General features: G+C 30.4%; 1 protein-coding gene across 1 annotated transcript in view; it reads left to right on the forward strand.

Moving 5' to 3' along the window:
* Positions 1-2,834: 2,834 nt before the first annotated feature.
* LOC126736425 (neurotrimin-like) overlaps positions 2,835-20,070 on the forward strand; it is a 40,448-nt gene continuing 23,212 nt past the window's right edge. Inside the window, exon 1 of the mRNA XM_050440762.1 lies at positions 2,835-2,974. Within this exon, the coding sequence (XP_050296719.1) occupies positions 2,893-2,974 (82 nt within the window). The 5' untranslated portion in view covers positions 2,835-2,892. The remainder of the gene's footprint in view (positions 2,975-20,070) is intronic.

Here is a 20,070-nt window from a genome sequence, read left to right on the forward strand (position 1 = left end):
AATCTGTCGTTTTGCTGACGATACTAGCTTTACATGGAGCAATCCGGATGCTAGGGCACTACATGTTACTATTTCTAATGACTTAATTACCATTAAATCGTGGTGCGATTCTAATCTTCTGTGCCTAAATGTCTCAAAAACTAAAGTCTTATCATATAAAACTACTATTCAACCCTTTGTACTTAACAACACCAGTTTGGGCGTCGTTGAATCTGTGAAGTTCTTGGGACTTAATGTTAACTACTCCCTAAAATGAGACTTGCATATTGATGCCTTATATAAAAAATTAAGTTCAGCATGTTTTGCCTTAAGATCAGTTTTTTTTGTATTTAATTAATTTACTGTTATTGACTATTGTGTTTATTTTTATTGACATTTTATACATCATGACGTATATTGACCAGGTACATTGTTTTTGTACAGTTTTGCATGTATTTATTTTGTTTATATATTTATTTTTATTTTGTGTGTTTTGTTTTGTTTTGTTTTTATATGTTTTTTTTATTAGCTTTGTCTATAAAATTTTGTAATTTTTTGACAATAAAGCATATGATTGATTGATAGTTTTAAGAAAAATTGCAGATCAGGAGAATTTTGCCACTATGTAAGGCTACAGAAGGAAAACCTTTTTAAGGTAGTAGGCGCAGCTGAGGAAAACCATTTTCTAGGTACATTACGTCATATTTATATGATTGAAACTTTAAGAATTTACTCTTAAAATTTACCAGTTCTTACAAATGATTTTTATAGTATGGTGACCACATTGCAGAACCTCTCAAATATTGTAAAATATTCTCGAATACTCCATCATTGATCCCATATAAAAGAAATACGAAATTTTCCGGGTAAAAATATTATTAAAGCTCTGTGGGTTCCTTTTAACAAAACACGGCTTTTGGTAACTGGGATTTTTACAATTTGTATTGAGTAGTTTATTATTCGTTTGCAATTCCATACCATCTAAAATATTATTACTGCTACTATAACATCAATTTTATTTGTATGTTATGTAACATTTATTTGTATTTTATGATTACAAATAAATGTTACATAGACATTTTTATAAGTTAAGATTTAAGTATTGTATCACTTAAGAGTTGGTTTATACACATATTGATACTTGGCCGCAGTGTTAAAAAGCATATTCTGTTATATGCAGAAATCTGAATCTGCCGGCCTTTTGTTTACTCGTGTAATTTTTTATTCTAAATGAAACTTGGTATGTATTGTATATATTCTTGAGTTGAGTAAATTAAAATAATAAAAAAACATTTATTATTATTATTATTATTATTATTATTATTATTATATAACAAACTATTTACAGTGAGCTGCTCTGATAAACTATTTATAAACACGTTATAAAAAAACCGGCATTTCTCAGCTGAACTACGACCTTAACATTCCACATATTGAAGACAACCGGCAGTTTAGAGTTAAAAATGGTTATTAAGCGAGAAGAAAAACTATAATTTTGGTTAAGATTAGAGAGAAGAATAGCATGGTCTAGTCAATCAAAAGTCTTCGAGAAATCCGGATGGACAATTTCAACTTGTGAACTTGCATTTATTGACTCGATATATGTTCTTTAAGATAAATTAAGTTATTAAAAGTTCATCCGCCTTTAACAAATCTATGTTGACAATAATCCATTAGGCATCTAAGGATATAAAGCTGAAAGAGAATTGTTGGCGATTTGATAAAAACACAAGCACAATCAGAGAGCAGAAAAGCTGGTATTTTGTCACGGCTAACTATTGATTTGGACTTTATACTTTTTAAGACAAGTAGAACATAATTTTCGGCATAAGTGGAGAACATCATGGGTTGTATATATGAATTTTAAGTTTTAACAATATTATTTTACGGTGATCTAGCGGTAGTTTGGGAAGTTTTTAGGATATGGGCAAACGTATTGGCAATACCCTAAGGGCTAGTTAGTAATTCTTTTTTTTATCAAACATAGTATGGTATGGTATCAAGCTATTTCGTTGTATACTCACTTATTTCCAAAAATTATGAGGTTTCTATTTTATGTCATCCTTTAGAATTCTATAGTATTACCTTTATGGCAAATCAGTGTCCCTTTTAATTTTAAAACGCAATTTTTACATTAATTAGTGATAAAATACGATAATTAAAATGCTTATATTTTTCCCACACCCAATGTTTGTTTTAAGGGTTTTATTATAGCTGCGAAAAACTATGACGGATAAATTCATATTTGCTTTATAGTTTTTCGTACATAATCATTAAGACAGCAATATATTATTGGATTAAAGAGCTCCAGGGCATGACTATTATTTCCAGTCACACTCAAGTCACTCCTGTTATACAGAATTCTAAGATAAGCCCTCTTAAAATTGTAGAACATATTGTAAAACTTTACAAACATTCAACTTTGTAAAGCTAAATTAAATCTTTACTTACTTTGATTATATAAATAGGTTAAAGTTGATAAATATTCAAAAACATTTTTCTATACCTGAGAGTTAAACAAGATAAAAAACTCAAAAATCCCACAATAATCAACACCATAATAAGATTTTCAGATAAAAAAAACAACACTAATAACAAAAACAAAACAAATAAATAATATACAGCATATAGACAGATTATGGGAGGGAATTTTCAAATAATCGAAATTTGTTTTAATGATCATTTACCAGAGTTGAAAATTTAAAAATTTTGTCCATTTTCTTTTTAGTGTTCCACCCGCAGCCCTTGTGTAGGTCATGTCTGCAAGCGCAAGCGTAACACTTCACCACGTTGTTGTCTAGCGCCGAAACCCCATTGCGAGAAGGTGGTGGAACTTACGCCAAATTAGACGACATGCGGCCGGCGTCGCGACGCTTCTGCCACGCGACATTGCGCGCCGTAACTTCGCGAAATATGTTCACGATTCATTACTTGTTGTTTTTGTCTTGCACTATTCCGAACACTATTTATGCTGGAGTTGATTTGTTAGGAGCAGGTAAATAAGATTATTTTTTGAGAATTTACGCGAAAAATGTTTAATAATGATTCAAATAAAAAAAAAAAACGAGAAATAGAAGAAATAAGTTAAAGAAACTTATAGAGACATGTTTTTTATCAAGCTTTAATAGTAACTAACTTGAAACTTGAAAATCAAAGGATAACTAAATGTTTATTTCTCAGCTATTTAAGTTCGTAAAAATCTTGATCAACTTTCTATAGCCTGATTAAATCAACATTATACAGCGTGGTCAAAAATTAAATTAATATCTTTTATTTACTAAAATGCCGAAAAGTTCACTTTTTTAAATAGAATACCCTATATTTTATTTTATATTCTTATGGACAAATAAAATATCATTAACTTGATATCGCATATTCCTATACCTAAGTAGCAGCGTTTTATAAATAAATACTTATTTTCATGAAATTTGATAGTTGTAATTAATTTAATTTTAATTATTTGGACAACCAATTTATTTAAGATTATTTGCGGTACAGAATTATAATATCCTGCGTTTATTCGTCAATTCTATGAGTGAAAATACAGTTCTGATTGGCAGATAGACGGCTGTATGTGGAATCTTACTTCGCCAGATCTTCTCGTACATTTTCTAGAGCATGGAATATAGATTCTGAAACGCCGAAAATCTTTGCTCTAAATGTGATAACTCACCCAATTTGCTTGTAATTGATTTCGCATTTGGTTTACCCACAGATTACTTATTTCATCCCTAAAATTTGACAGCTTATGGTGGCCATTTTCTCAATCCTTGCACTTAGAAACTGAAAGTCGGATTAGAGCTACCAGGTTTAAGAGAAGGCTGATTAACTTTACTTGGCTTCCTTGTCACTTTCATTGAACACAATCAACACTACTATATTATTTATAATAATGATATTATGGGAAAATCACTTGATATTTAGGAACAACACCCGAAGGTAATACTACTCGTTACACATGCGATTCTCGACGTGTTGTTGAATTGTTTATATTTTTTCTTAGTAATCATAAACAGCAAGTTGTTCTTGAAAATAAATATAAATTTATAATATTAAATAAATTTAAATTACACATTAAAAGAGCCAAATACAGGTGTACCTCACGAAAGCGTCCTTGGCCCTTTGCTTTTTAAAATATACACACACCAGTTTCAACAATGTCTTGCGTTTTGCCAATATCATTTATATACAGACTCTACACAACTTTACTGCTTATTCCCGATAGGAGGTCTAGCAAAAACAACTAATTTTATAAGTGCTGATTTAACAAATCTAGTTAAATCCTCGAGGGACTATAAATAAGCTAAAGCTAAATAGCACCAAATCTTCAGTAATAATTTTTGGTAGCAAATATAAAAATGTGATAGCCCAAACTCAGCTTGATTTAATGATACCTAATAATTCATTAAAAATCACAAGCTAATCAAGATCACTAGTCCTAATTTTGGACTCTGACCTTCATTCCCTGACGATGTGATTTCAAAAATAAATATCATATAGTCAAATATGTTACTTAGATCAGACCGTAATTTTCAAACAGCGATTTAATCATTGTGATGTAGTTTATCTTAAAACATTGAAATACTAGAATTAGTAAACAACAACTTTGTTTGAGTTAAACATGTGCACAGGGGCAAGGGGAGTGTATTTTCTGTTGTCAAGTTTACACACATTTTAAAAAGAGGAAATTCATCAAATTCAATTCAAATATATATCAACGCATTTATTAATGTTAATTTAACTTATTGGCTTTAGATTTTGGATTAAAAATAAAAAGTAGAAGTTAAGATATATTATTCGAAGCAAATAAGATCTTCAAAGCAGAAAAAAAATGATTAACATTTTTATGCCTAAAACCAATTCTAAAAAATTTGGAATGGCTACACCGCCAGCAAAAACTGACGTCATCTTGCAAAATGTCATCTTTTTTGTTGTGTTTACATTCAGCATTAGTGAAGTTCTTCATTTGCGAGTTTTTGTGAACTGTTACGATAGTAAAAACTTATGCCGTTTGTGCAGCACCATAGAAAAAAGGCGATTCAAGCCGATCTTTTCACAAGTAAATACCGATACTGTCATACCATCATGACACTATCATCATAAACGTAGAATAATAAAACCCCTATTAAGAAATCTATAATAATTATAAAATATTTAAATTCCGTAAAAATGTTTTTTATTAGATACGTACCTATACTCTAATGAACTACGTTAAAAAAATGTATAAAGAATTCATAAACGGTAACATTGTTTATAATTTAAAGCCTAATCTATTATTAATATATATTTATAATGCAAATTTTTTTTAACTACGTCGATGGTAAAGATTCCTTGTGTCGGTGGAATTAACAATGCGATCAAGCGGCGTTGCGATGTTGTTGCATTTTTCTATAATATACGTTATCTGAATAAGGAATAGTAGTATTGGTTTGTGCGTGTTAAAATAAGTGACAAATTTAAGTGATGTGATAAAGTGTTTTTTTATCATTTCTACCTAAGTATTTGGTATTAAATCAGAGATGGTCATTACATCCGAGATGTTGCAAGCAAACAAACTACCTATAATTCCACAGCAATGCTAATTCTGGCCTTTCAATATTCTAAGTAGTTTATGGTAGCTGCTTGAAGCAACATGAGTATATAGAAAAGGTGCAAAATTCCTGCTTATATTTAATTTTTGGTATTCGGAGAAGAAAACGAATTTCTCACAATATTAGGAATGCAGACTGTCTTAATATAGCGAACAGAAGAAAGGCAGATTTAAAATTTGGGTCAACTTATATTTATAAAAAAATTTCATTTAGAAATGTTGTACACGAACATCATCTACGAACTAAAAGTTCTTTTACTATTCCTCACCATCGAAAAGAACTTTTTAAAGCATCTTCAACATAGAACGTTGGTTGGGTATTAAATTCATTAAGAATAGACTCATCTTATCAACTTGAGTTAATAATTTAAATAATGAGTTACAAAATACTTACTTCAAATTCAATGAATATTATGTGGGCGTTCAAGTCTATTTATGCTTAATTAACTTCTCTGCTTTCACTCTCTATCTATATAATAACATTAAATATTATTGAAAAAAAAACGTATTTGAATGTAACAATGGGTATGTGTAGTATATATTATATATACAGTGATACAGGAATCATTTTGTAAACAAATATTACAAGTTTTTTTTTATTACTATCGCTAGCATTTAATTCTTTTAAAATATTTAGTCAAATAAAAAGTGAAGAATTATAACTGTAGTGATGTATGCAGTGAAATTATCTTTTGGGTAGGGTTAGTAAATATCATGTTATATTTCTAAACCAATTTTTAGTTTAACGACTCGATAGCTTATGAAAAAAATTAACCAAAGTTAGACGTGTTTTTTAAATTTAGCTTAAGCTTCTGATAGAGCAACTGATACTTGCTCTGTATAAAATGATAAATTGTCTGTATTTTTGTTGATCCATAAGATTGAGTTTAAGCAATGTTAAATATGGTGAGGCTATTGTGGTTTGTGACTGATCAAAAACTTTTGACTGCGTATCTAGCCTCTATCTAGGCTATTGGAAAAGTTTCAAATACTATTGCTTTTTTACAATTATATTGACTTAAGATGATTGATTTTTATTCAACTTAGTATTTTTGTCTATGTTATGATAGATAATCACAAAGTGTGATTAGATCAAACGTAAACAAAGATTATCACTTATACCTATACCTTTTGTATAGTTTTAACCAAGATTGTATAAACTAAAAAAGTATTACAATACCTCGTGAAAATGTCTAATTAAAAAAAGCCTTTGTTAACCGCAAATGACCAACCGATCCATTTTCTTTGCGTTTTGGATGTGGCTTTTCATTATCGCTTGAGAATCCCTTCCTTTACTTAATTTATCAATGGCCATTGCAAAGGGACTTTTGAAGTTAAAAAAGGGCTTAGGCGCTTTTTGGTCTAATCTCCCATGAGACTGTATAGGGAGAAAGAAAGAACTGTTTACAGCAACGCTATTCCGGGTCAGATGTGGGTTCTAAATTAAAGTCCTTAATCTTTAGCAATTGACGGAGGGGTTGGTTATTTGGTTTGCGTTGCTTGATGTGAATTGAGCTATGGTTTTGAACTGAAAAGTTTTTACTAGTTTTTGAGGCGCATATGCTTATAATATCGAAACGATTAGCATGACGTTGAAAGTTCTTGTGATGAATATAAATTTTAAATATTGTACTTGTGAAGTAACTAATACGTGTATCAGTAGTCTTTCAGGGTTAACTATACATGCTTTTTCAGAATAAGATGCTAATCCTTATTGTTAAAGTTTTTTTTTGGTCCTATGGCTGGAACCTTTGGTGTGACACTCAAATTACGAGACACTTTTACCACTAACCAAAACTCTTTATTTATACTCTCGACACGTGTTTTGCTAACGATTTTAGCATCTTCGGGAGAAGGTTAAAACTCGTATTCGTATTTTTTCGTATTCGTGAGAAGTTTTAATCTTGTGCATAATCTGAACACGTAAATTTGAATTACACAATTATAAAACTCATATATTTATAAGATTGACTGATTTAAGGTGCACAATATACAGTGTGCCTCCGATTAAGTCGGCAATATGGGTATATTTGTTAATATTTAAGATACAAATCGGGTAAATTAGCAAACTAGTAGAATTTTGTGTGCTATGATGATGCCAAGAAGGCTGAAGCATGTATAATCTTTGATGTTTAACTTTGAAAAAGAAACTTACGAACCATTGTTGATCTAATATTATACAGAAATTTTAATTTTGACTATTGGCTTATATTTAACATTCTAACATCTCTATTTTCCAAGCTTGATCATATAGGTCACTTTTATTGACTAATTTTCTCACTTTTAATAAAATTTCCAAAATGATATCTTTAAATATTTCTTCTCTTTTAATATTTGACCCAGCCCTATTTCGTACATTTTCTTTTCTTTAATGTATTGGTTTATATCTTTGATTATTGATTGCTAATAAATTTTAATGAGCTATTCTTCAATATAGTCATGATGAAGCACTAATTTTCGAGAAGCAATTTTATTTTATAGTTAACATTTCCCCTTATTAGTGCTATGCTAAACATAGCTAACACATAGCTACAATGCTGCTATAATGAAGCTATTAATAATATCTTTTCGAAATTGATTGAGATAGTGGCAATTAACAAAATTATATTTTGCTCTCACCACATAGAGATAAACGAATATATTTAATAATGGAAAACAGCTGTTTTATTCCCATTGTTAAAATGCCTCACACTTGCCATTTCAGAACTTCATAAAAGTGGGCTCCTCAATTTTCAGTCGGACGGAAACGTTTCGTTTGTGGTTCTCGTTGTATTTTTATTGTTTTCTTTCATAGATAGAGGTAAAACCACAAAAGCAGACAGTGTAATTTGGAATTTGCACCACTCAACAACGTTTTATGCCTGTCTCGTTATTTAAACATAAAAAAAGCTGGGGATGTTTTGGACTATGTAGTTTTATTACCTGCAACATTTTTAAATGAGTGTCAGTTAAAGTAGCTCGTATGACGTTAAACCTAATTTCGTAGATACAACATAAAAATAACGTATAAAATATACTCTCAAATAGTAGTTGGTTGAAACTAATGCATAATAAAAAATATGAGATGAATTGCTTTTCGAGTGTAGAATTTTTAATTCTATATATGCTATAGACTATACTTTTTCTGCGGCTATAGTTATATTTAGTTTTGTGTCTATTTATTATTTTATATTTGTTTCAGTAATTTACCTTCTTGGCTCTAGATACCTTAAGTCATGTTTTTAAACATGACTTTTAGATAGAGCCACACTTATTCTGAAATAAGGACTAGATGATAGATTAAACCTTCTCATTTGTTTTTAGTGTGGCCTACAATTTTTCCAATAAACTGTTAAAAAAATGTGCACATGATGTTAACTAAATATTAATTGAAATGTTAACTGTCTTCAAAATATACCAAAATTCAATAATCAAAAATTCTTTATTTTAAATTTTGTTACAATATACATAAGATAATATATGAGTGCATAAAATACAATCACAACATAAATGAAATAGCGTTGAAAATAGAAAATAATTATAAGAGTTTATCTAAATAATTTCATTTCATCAAAATAGTCATTTAAAGAATATGGTTTTATATCCATCAAAAGCTGTTTCACCTTGGTTTTAAGATGCTCTTTTTCTAAGATGGGCTAAATATTAATAGGTAAATTATTGTCTAAACAAAGACAGATATATAGCGGACAATTTTTTTTTCTATACCTTTTTAAAGTTTATTCCTCTCTCCTTATTGTTAGATTAGTGTCATCTTTAAACTTCAAAACTTCAAAACTTTTTTATTTGTCCTCAAGATACAGAGTTATAGTTACAACCCAATAATAATTTAAAAAATGACAAAGACCACCTTGCAATTATATAACCGATCCACAAGACTCGTTTGAATACAAGCTTGTGTGAAGTAGCCCTGCTTTCTATAATACTTTGCAAGTAATATAGAGGTATAGTTTAAATATAAAATTTTAGAACTAGGTTAACACATAAAATAAAATTAAATATAATTTTGATATGTATATAAGTGTAAGTTAGAAAGAAAAGAACACCGAGAACCAAGCAAAATAAAAGTAATGAAATGTAAATTTTAACTGTTAGTGGAAAGTCAAGATATGCATAAGGCAGGCGAACATTAACAACATTAAAAAATAAATGATGCAAAAAATAATTTGAATTATGAGGAGCCTTTTTAAACTACTAAAACATATGCAACACAAATATATCAACATGCTTAAAATAAATAAGTTTAAATTATCTTCTTTGCTCCTCCAGAAGACGCGATTTAATAAAGTCTTTGTTAAAGTTAGGCCACATTTGTTTTACATCATGTAGAAGACTATTTTGTGTTGCAAAATAGCTAAAGGATTTTTAAAAGTTGCCTGATTTATGTGATCGAATATTAAAATCAGCTTTATTTCTAATAGAGTGAATATGGTCACGAGCACTAAAAAGTTCCCTTTCATATGATGGATCTCCACTTTTTATTACTCGGTATATAAAGAAAAAAATATGATATTAATCTCTATATCATGTAATACTTTCTGTTTGACCATCTGCTGTGGAGAAAAGATCATTAACGCATGTTATGAATAAAATAGGACAGATGCTGAGAGTCCTGATGATGACATTAGTTTTAGCACGGGTATGATACATACTTATTTCTTAGAACATCTTGTTATCGAACACTCTGTACAACCCGAGGAAACTAAATCAAAACCTGAGTATCATACATACATATGTACCAACAACTCAAAAAGGAATTTCTGATATATTTTGTTAGACTCACAAAGCTGAGATTTTATTACCTAGTGGTTTGTTAAATATCTGCAAATTTGACAGATTCATGTGTGTTCTGAAACGTCCAAACGTTGTCCAATATTGCTTTCCGTCCAAATGCGTTAAATCAAGGAATGATTTAAACACCCAGACAGATGCGTGATACCTAGGGATCCTTAAATAATTTGCATAAGAATATACTTTCTGAACATCTAGTTCATATTACTAAAACTGTAAAAGGAACTTTCAGAACTCAATTACGCAATTCAAATCTTGGGAGATGATAAATGGTCTTAGAGGCATTTATCATCTCTCTTTTTTTATTTTTCATATTTTTTATCATTTCTCGTTTTATTATGCATTAAAATTTAAGTATTGTATTGGATCTCAATGACCTTTTTACTAATGTAGTTAAGAAAACAGCTAATATAAGGATAATTTACCTATCAACACTTATAGCTTAAACCTAAATTACTTAGTGAGGCATTCAAATGCAACTTTTAACTTCTCCAGAGTAAGTTTTATTTAAGTTCGGGATATTATTGATATTCTGAAAAAACAGCCAAGCCAAGATATAGATAGTATAAATGTTAGTATACTAAAGCCTCTTAAACATTATAATAAACACTGATAGGCAAATGCCGGTAAAATTCATTGGTTCCATCAAACCAAAGATTGAGCCTACTAAAAAACCAACTACAAATTATTTCGAAGCAAATTCTCTTTTCTCACCTTCTCAATTTGTGTTTCGACAACATAGGTCCACGACTCATACAACTCTTGACCTAATTAAGTTCAAGGTGGAGGCCTTTGAGGGGGTACAATATATGAACACCACATGCTGTAATCTCTCAGAGGCTTTTGACTGTGTTTTACATGACATTCTTGTGACAAACTTAGAAGTATATGGCATAAATGAGATTGGTGTAAAATTACTAAGCAGCTACCTCCATGATGGATACCAAGACGAATCATCTCCCATAAAGCCCATTTAACCCATGGAGTACCTCAAGAATCAATGTTGAGTCTCTTGCTTTTTCTGGTTTATATAGATGACATAAGTCAATCTATACCTCTGATGTTATGACTAAACGTTATTCTATATGGTTTGATTAGAAATGCTAAAAGAAAAATTTCCTTATTCCTACTAATTTTAGAGAAAACTAGGAAAAACTACTTAAAGGTTTTCCTCAAAATGGACTTTTTGCCTAATGGAATAGAAATTTAGGTCATTTTGTCTGAAGAATTGGCCTGGAAATCCTGGAAATTTACTTCCATCGAGTAAGGACACTCATCTTGAAGACCACCTGTCAAAATTAAACCGCTCAAATCCTAAAGAAGAAGAAATTGAAGAAGAACAAAGAATACAATCAATGCTTCGTATCAAATACACTACCATTCTTTCCCATTAAGCATTGGCCTTGCCACTTACCGGATTTAGCTACTCTTAAGCTTTTTTCATAACAGGCAATTTAAGCAAACATACCGACATCTAGGAAAATATATTTAATTACTCTCACTCCTAAAAATGAAACTGGTTACAGCACTATAGACCACTTAGAAAAGTGTTCTTCAGTGTGTCTTTAGCAAGATTAAGTTTAGATATAACCTTGACAAAAAAATAAATAGCGGTAAAGTTGAAAATATTTTTTATAATTTTAAAAAAGCTGACCTAAGAATTTTATATAAGAGCTTTCTTAGCATTAACTGGAATATATTGGAATCTGTGGATGATATCAATTCTGCCGTCGAACTTTTCTATAATAAAATTTATAATTGTCTTGATAACTGTGTTTCTAAAACTGCCAGGCGCAAATGATCTTATCCACCCTGGTTTACCTCTGAAATTATTGAATCAATTAGAAATAAACATAGCTCGTGGAAGAAATATAAGCGTTTTCATCAACAATATGATTTAACTAAATTTAGAGAGCTGCGATCGAAAATCAAAAAAGATATTGAACTGTCACACAGACAATACTGTGTTAATCTTGAAAATAATTTATTTTCCCAACCAAACAATTTTTGGAAGCTAATTCAAAGCTCACAAAATAACAATTTGTTCAAAATATGACTGACCAACAGGGAATGATTATGTCTAATCCTCAAGCTATTGCAAACGCATTCGCAGATTTAGAGTGCATATATTTCTTCCACTGCTACACAACCTGCCAACAATGCTCAAAACATATTTGCAGATACCATCATTATATCCAGATTCACGCAAGATGAAGTATTACGAGCTCTTAAAACGATTAAACCAAAAGCAACTGTTGGACCGGACAAAATTCCTGCTTTCCTTCTCTATGATTGTGCCATAGCTTTTGTTAAACCAATAACTTTTCTTTTTAATTTAGCATTAAAACAAGAAAGCTTTCCTGATCTTTGGAAAATATCTAAAATTATCCCTGTACACAAAAAGAGTGACAAAAATCTTATAGAAAACTATCGCCCTATAACAATAATTAATAACTTTTCTAAATGTTCTGAACGTGTTCTGCATACTGCTTTATATCCATCAATGAAACATCTGATTGACAGTAGACAACACGGTTTTATGAAGGGCAGGTCTACCACAACAAATCTAGTTTCTCTTACTGAATTTATAACTGAATCAATAAATAACAACTCTCAAGTCGACGTCATATATACGAACTTTTCTAAGGCCTTTGACCGACTCGACCATGGCATTCTCGTTAACAACTTCGATCGAATTTATGGATTTTCTTCCGGCCTAACGTATCTTTTTAGATCCTACTTGAGTGACCGCCCCTAGTACGTAGAGTGCTATGGTCGAAGCTCGGCAAAGATTGTTGCCGCTTCTGGAGTCCCACAGAGCTCAATTTTGGAACCGCTTTTTTTCAACTCATTTATTAATAAAATATCTGATGAACTTTCTGTAAATAGTCTATTATACGCGGACGATAATAAAGTTTTTTATAAAATTAACAGCATTTTGGACTGTATTTTACTTCAAAGTGACTTAAACAAACTTAATGCATGGTGTAAAAATAATAACCTGCCTCTAAATGCTGCTAAATGTAATGTTGTTTCTTTCAGTTTAAAGAAAAAAAGAATTATTTATGACTATACCATAGACAATGCCACAGTCCCTAGATCAACAGTTTTGAATGAAAATTTCTAAAATTTTTTTGCTATAAATGCGATGGAGTGTACCCAGAAATCGGTTTTCCACATGCACGGTTACTGGAAAGATTTTTCTTTCATTCTTTAGAAGATAGAAGAAAATCTGCTTTTTTGCAGTTTCTATATAAATTAGTGAACAACTTAATCGACTTGCCAGAATTATTACAAGAACTGAACTTTCACATACCTCGCATATCAGCCAGAAACTCACAAACATTTTACCTACCTAGACCAAGGACTAACATTAACAAATTTTGCTCCACTACGCAGAGCCTGTAACACATATAATTCTGTTCAGGGTCAATGTGACTTATTTAACTGTAGCATAGCAGATATCAAAAAAGTACATTATTCTTAGTAAAACTTTGTTTTTTTTTTCTTTACTTTTCTCATTGTTTTTCTTTTTAAGCATTTCCTTATTGTTATTGATTGTAAATGTATTTTTTTTCCCATTCAGTAATTGGATGTATTTCTGTTGAATGGCGTAAATAAAATAAATAAATAAATAAAGATACTCTTGGACTTTCTAAGGGACCTTATTAATTGATAACTTTTTTTTAAGAATTTTCATCCTTCAAATGCAAATCTCGTTATGAGCATGCTGAAAAAAAATTGAACAAGAACTTATTAAAGAAAAAATTATCAGTAAATATTGTTGTGGAACAGCTTTCTATTATTCAAAATAAAACGGATCGATGCGAATCAGAAGGTGATACAGATTTTAAATAAAATAGTGAATTATCTAGAATAGAGGAATTACACGAGGAGGATTATAGAGCACAAAACTTATTTTTACCTAGCAAATTATAACGATATTTATAGTAACTGGCAAAAATAGAATGAAAAAAATCGCCGGTTTTTACAACTTTAATTTTTTTTAAATAAGCATTTTTAATATACAGTTTTTATTTTTAGTAAGTATATCTTGTATATTGGGGGATCAAGAATATGGGAGTTGACTCTTTCGTTCTTTCGTCTGTACAATAAATTTCATCGGCCACTTGGATATGGTTGAGTTGTAGTACCCTAGACATGATAATGAATCTGCTGCTATCTAAAAATATATATTATTTTAAGCGTTACACAAAAAAAATCTCAGAAAATTACTAAATTTTCTTAGCTATGAAAGGGAATAAACAGTTTTTTATTCACTAAACAGACCTTACAAACAAAATAAAGAATTATTTACAGGCATTCTTATAAAAAAATTTTAACAAAAATTTCAAAAATTTTCAACTTAAAAAAAAAAGTGTGGAATTGACAAAAAATTTTTTATGGATTTTGAACTTATTTTAAAATTGTTTTATTGGCAAAAATTAAAAGCAAAGCTGTGATATTATATTAAACGGTAGGATCCGCTATCAAGCGCCAAAACATTAGCTATTATGCATATTACTTTTAAATAAAATAGATTATTATGTAAGTGCAAGTGTCTTCAAACTTTAATTACGAATTTAACGCTTAAAATAGTAGTTTATATTTATATATTGTTTTATTCATATTTAGTACCAAAAAGTATATTATTCATTAAATATATACATCTTACAAAGTTAAATTTGACATTTTTCACTTAAGGAAAAAACTTTCTCTGATATATCTTTTTTATCTTTTTATTAAAAATTTTGAGAAAATGTGATAGCTAAAATAATTGAACTTGAACCAGCGTTCATGCAGTAAATAATGAAATTGGTATTCAGTAGTAAATTATAGACAATATTATCATTTCTAAACACATATACAATTATAAATACATTTTATAAATATTTTATTATAATACTTTATATGCATCTTTTTAAGAACTCTCAAGTCAGCAGTTTGTACACTCGCCAATCTAGTTCTTTCTTAAGTTAAGTTTCTCAAACTTTAACCGCATCTATTGCCTCAAACCAGAACCCAAACATGTTTTCCATTTTATATTTAAAAAAATATCCAAACTTTATAAGTAAGTGAAACTAGGAAAGTTGGTGAGACCTGCCGGGATTTTCTGCGGTTTAAAACAGTTCCGGAAGTACAAAATCGATACCTTGTTGCCTTTGCGAATAAAATTTTGCATTAACACTGAACCCTTTTAACTTGTTAAAAATGAAAAAGTTCTAAAAAGTTAAAATATCCGTAGTTGGTACAATTGAATTATTTTAAGAGCAGCTCTGCATAAAGTACACATTTGTTAAGCATACAGACGCAGAGTTTTTTATTTAATAATCTTCATCTGTTTGTTTTCTGTAATGCATATTTCGCTTCACCATTTTTATAATTATTATGACATTTATTTCAAATATGTAAATAATTATTATTTCTCAACTCTAGCGAAGTCTAGCCTTAGGCTACTGAACGACGAAACATACAGGCTAGTATATTTAAAATAATAAAATGTTATGGGCTTAAATCAATTTTGATTAATTCTTTTTAAAATCCTACCTACCATTATCCGCATATAGCTGAACGATGCAATATTGAAAATGCTTTAAAATTTGTGTGGTACACCTTGTGAAAAAAGGAAAGTAGATATCTATAGAAATTTAAGTGATAATTGCTTTTATTCAGACATTTAACTTTTTGGCTTATATACATATGCAGTAAATACCTGCATATTTCAACGCTTTTGTTGGTTTAGATATTTTTATTTAAAGCAATAAACAAATAGGAGCATAAAGTAATTGTTTAATCCAGTTCAGGTGATATTGATAATATTGATAAAAACCGTGTATACGATGCAAGAAAGAATTGAGTAGGTTGACCTTCATTATCAATAAAATAAGTTTGCAGCACATGCTTTTAATGGTAATCCTTCGAATAAAAGAGTAGAATATCCTTATGTAATAGTTTTAATAAGAAAGTTTTAAGAAGCAGTTTTAAAAAGAGAAGAAATTAAGTTCAGCATTCAGTGAGAAATGAAGTGGTATGATTATGATTGTAGTGTCAAATTTTGTGAGTACTTTAGTTATGAAATCTGCTGAACAATCTCTATTTCTCGGACGAATACTCCTAATATTTAAATGGTGAAGTCAATTATTGACACAATTGATGATACTGGAGCAACACTTATCCTCATTTATTTCGAGAAATTCTTACGCAGAAACCTCAAAACTTAATATATAACACAACTCATAATGCTAGAAATTACTTGGAACTTCTGGAGAACACCATCAATTCCAGAATAACTTAGAAATAAACAAGATTATAACCTGTTAAAAAATTAACTTTCAATCTTTCAACAAGATGGGCTATCACCACATTATGATGTTACCGTTCCTCATTTTTTAAACGTTGTTAAACATTTTATTGTTTAAGATTTTGAGGGTGAACTGTTTTGTCTCGAACACCCTATATATTACATTTACATACCTCGTAAAATGATATTTTTGAATACATGAGTTTGAAAAATGAAAAAAAATCCAGTTTAATGCTTTTAGGTTTTTAAAGTATAGGATAAGCAGGGTATTTGTCAACAAGTATCTGATCAAGTAGCAAAATCTCAATTGATTTTCAAAAAATTCAGCAGTTATTTATAAAAGCCTATTTGTTTTACAGATAACAAGCAATTTTTTAAATTTTAAGCATCTAGTTTGTTTAACTTACCAATAGCTAAAGGCTTACAATTTTCAGTCCCGTATGAATGTTTTGCTTCTATACGTCATTTATAACTTATAACTTATTGTGCCTATCTAGAGCTTATAAAATAAGTAAAATAAGTTTATAAAATAAAGTAAAAAGACTTTTTTCCCAAAAAATGGAACTTATAATTTATAATTTTAAAATAATTTTACCTAGTCCAGTGTTATTTATAAACACGCACTGACAGCTTGTCCGTGGATTTTAAAAGAACTTGTATTGTTTGCTAACTTTCTTCTTTTGATGAATGTTAGCAAAAAACGTGATATTTGTATTTTTTTAAATAAAATAAGCTAATTCCTAGACATGGTTAAGGGATTTTTTAAACCAAGATTCTGTTTTTTTTTATTTTTTATGAACTTAAATAAATGTTTATTATTCTTATATAAATATTTATTTTATACTACATTTTAAGCCTTTTTTAGTCTATTTGATTAGCTCTCTACCATTATTTAAAACAGCGTTACTCAAAGTGTGCTTCGCGGAGACCCGGTGCTCCTCCGGTAGGGCTCCGCCAGCAGTCGTAATAAATGAATGCATGTATTAAAGTGGACCCTATAAGAATAAAGTCACCTAATTGAAAAGTTAGTAGGGGAAGTCTTTTCTCCACAAATAAAACAGTAATCCTCTAATTTCGGGAGTTATGCATTTCGGCATTTAGAATTCTAAAGAATTTGTGTAAGTGTTAAGTAACCCAAGTCTGATGGCAAGAACACTTGCCAAAATGCATAACTCCTGAAATTAGAGGTTTAGCGTTTTATTTGTGGAGAATAGACCGCCCCTACTAACTTTTCAATTTTATATTGACTCCACTTCAGAATGGACTTCTTCCTTAATAAAAGTTACCTAAGATAAAAATAAACAACCAAAACGAAACGCCTACGTTACTGGTATATATACGAAACTCGTCTGGCTCTCCGAAGTTTCTGATATCTGAGAAATTCGAGATGATTCGATGGTTGCTGGTATAATATAAAGGCGGATTGTTTGGCGCGGAGAATTTATTAATCTAGCAACGTACCGCAAAATTTACTCACACCGCGCTTAGTATTTTATGTTCGCTTGTCTTGTTGTTGTTCATAGTGGTTGTAAAATCTTGTATTTCGTGCGTCAAGAGATACTATTTGCCATAAAATTGACCTAGTCAAATTAGTGTTAAAGAAGAATGGAACGCTGGCTTAAAGGTGTTGCAAAAAATGTGGTTCGCTTGGATGATGCGTCAAATTCAAATCAAGGTGAAAAAACGAAAGCATCAAGAATCATACATTAATCTCGGATTTGTTGATTCCAACGGCTCACCTTTTTGTATGTTGTGCAGCAAGCTCCTTCCTAATAGTTCGATGGTACCTGCTAAAATGCACCGACATTTAGAAACTGTACATCCCGACTTCAAAAACAAAAGTAAAGAATTTTTAGAACAATTATTAAAAAGCCAAAAAACTATGACGTATGCGACTCAGACTGTGAATGAAAAGGCCACGGAGGCATCGTATTTGGTTAGTTAACGCATTGCCCAAGCAGGAGAAGCGCACACTATCGCTGAAAAGCTAATAAAATCATGTAGACATAACAAAATGTATGCTCGACGAAAAATCTGTAAAGCATCTTTCTACAGTGCCGCTTTCGAACACGCCAAATTGGGGATATCGCAGCAAACATAAAACAAGAACTGGTTTCACGGCTTCAAAATAACAAATTCGTCTTGCAAATGGATGAGTCGACTAATGTTGCTGGATTGGCCATCTTGCTAGTAATTGTGTGATATCCATATAAACATTCATTCGAAGAAGACTTGCTTATGTGCTCATCGCTGCCTACTAACACAACCGGAGAAGAAATTTTTAACACGATTAACATGATTGCATTGATATTTGTACCGATGGAGCCAAGGCAATGACAGGAAGAACAGCAGGAGCAATATTACGAATAAAAATGAAAGCCAAATTGTAGTTCCAGCCACTGCATCCTGCGTAGACAATCACTAGGGTTTTCCTGAATCTTCAACATCTAAGGGAAGTGCAATACTTAATGTTACACCACGTAGAACCGCGTAACTGATTCTACTATTGTCTTCGAAGGACCACAACCATAGGTTGAATTTTATCCCAGGAAAGGCAAAAGTTACATTAAAACACACATAAGGGTTACTTCTTTACACCCCTTTAATATTGTACAAACTATCTGTTTTTTTACACATCACTACTTCAAATGCATAATACTTCTCACTTATTTATCCAACACTTACATTTAAGGGTACAGCAAACTTCTAATACTAAAATTACTCTCACTTTTAACAACACTTGGAGTACAGAGAAAAACTGCTAGTAAAAAGGCCAATATTTAAACCTTTTACTATTTCTAGAAATTCCGGGAAATATTTCTTATACAGAGATCGAGCGCATCGACAGTGTAAGAGTTGAAGAGCTACTAAAAAGACTTCCTTCGCGTCTGGAGCTGCTTACGTAATCGTTAAGCACGATTCGTACTTATTAGTGAATAGCGTATTTGGTGCAAATATTTAATTGTGACTTTGACAGTATTGTGGTTTTCACAACACTCAATATTATGTGAAGATTATGGTAGCGATCATAAAACCCCATTGCTCCATACTGAAGTGAGATGGTTGTCTCGGGGTAAAACTTTGACAAGGCTTTTTGAACTAAGAACAGAATTAGAAGCTTTTCTTACAGATGTTCCTTTTAATTTAAAAGACCGTTTGTCCGATAAAAGCTGGTTATTTAGACTAGCATTTTTAGCAGACATGTTTGGAAAACTTAACGAATTAAACGTGTCACTACAAGGAAAACAGACAACAGTTTTCAATGCTAACAACAAAATAACTGCCTTTAAAAAGAAATTAGATTTTTGGATTACTTGTTTTGGTAAGAGAGAAATCGAAAGTTTTTCATTGCTAAGTGAGTTCCTTAGTCACCATAGTCTTAGTGATAGAGAAATATTTCAAAATAAAATAT

Source organism: Anthonomus grandis, chromosome 1, assembly GCF_022605725.1.
Source record: "Anthonomus grandis grandis chromosome 1, icAntGran1.3, whole genome shotgun sequence".
In the NCBI taxonomy this organism is placed as follows: Eukaryota; Metazoa; Arthropoda; class Insecta; order Coleoptera; family Curculionidae; genus Anthonomus; species Anthonomus grandis.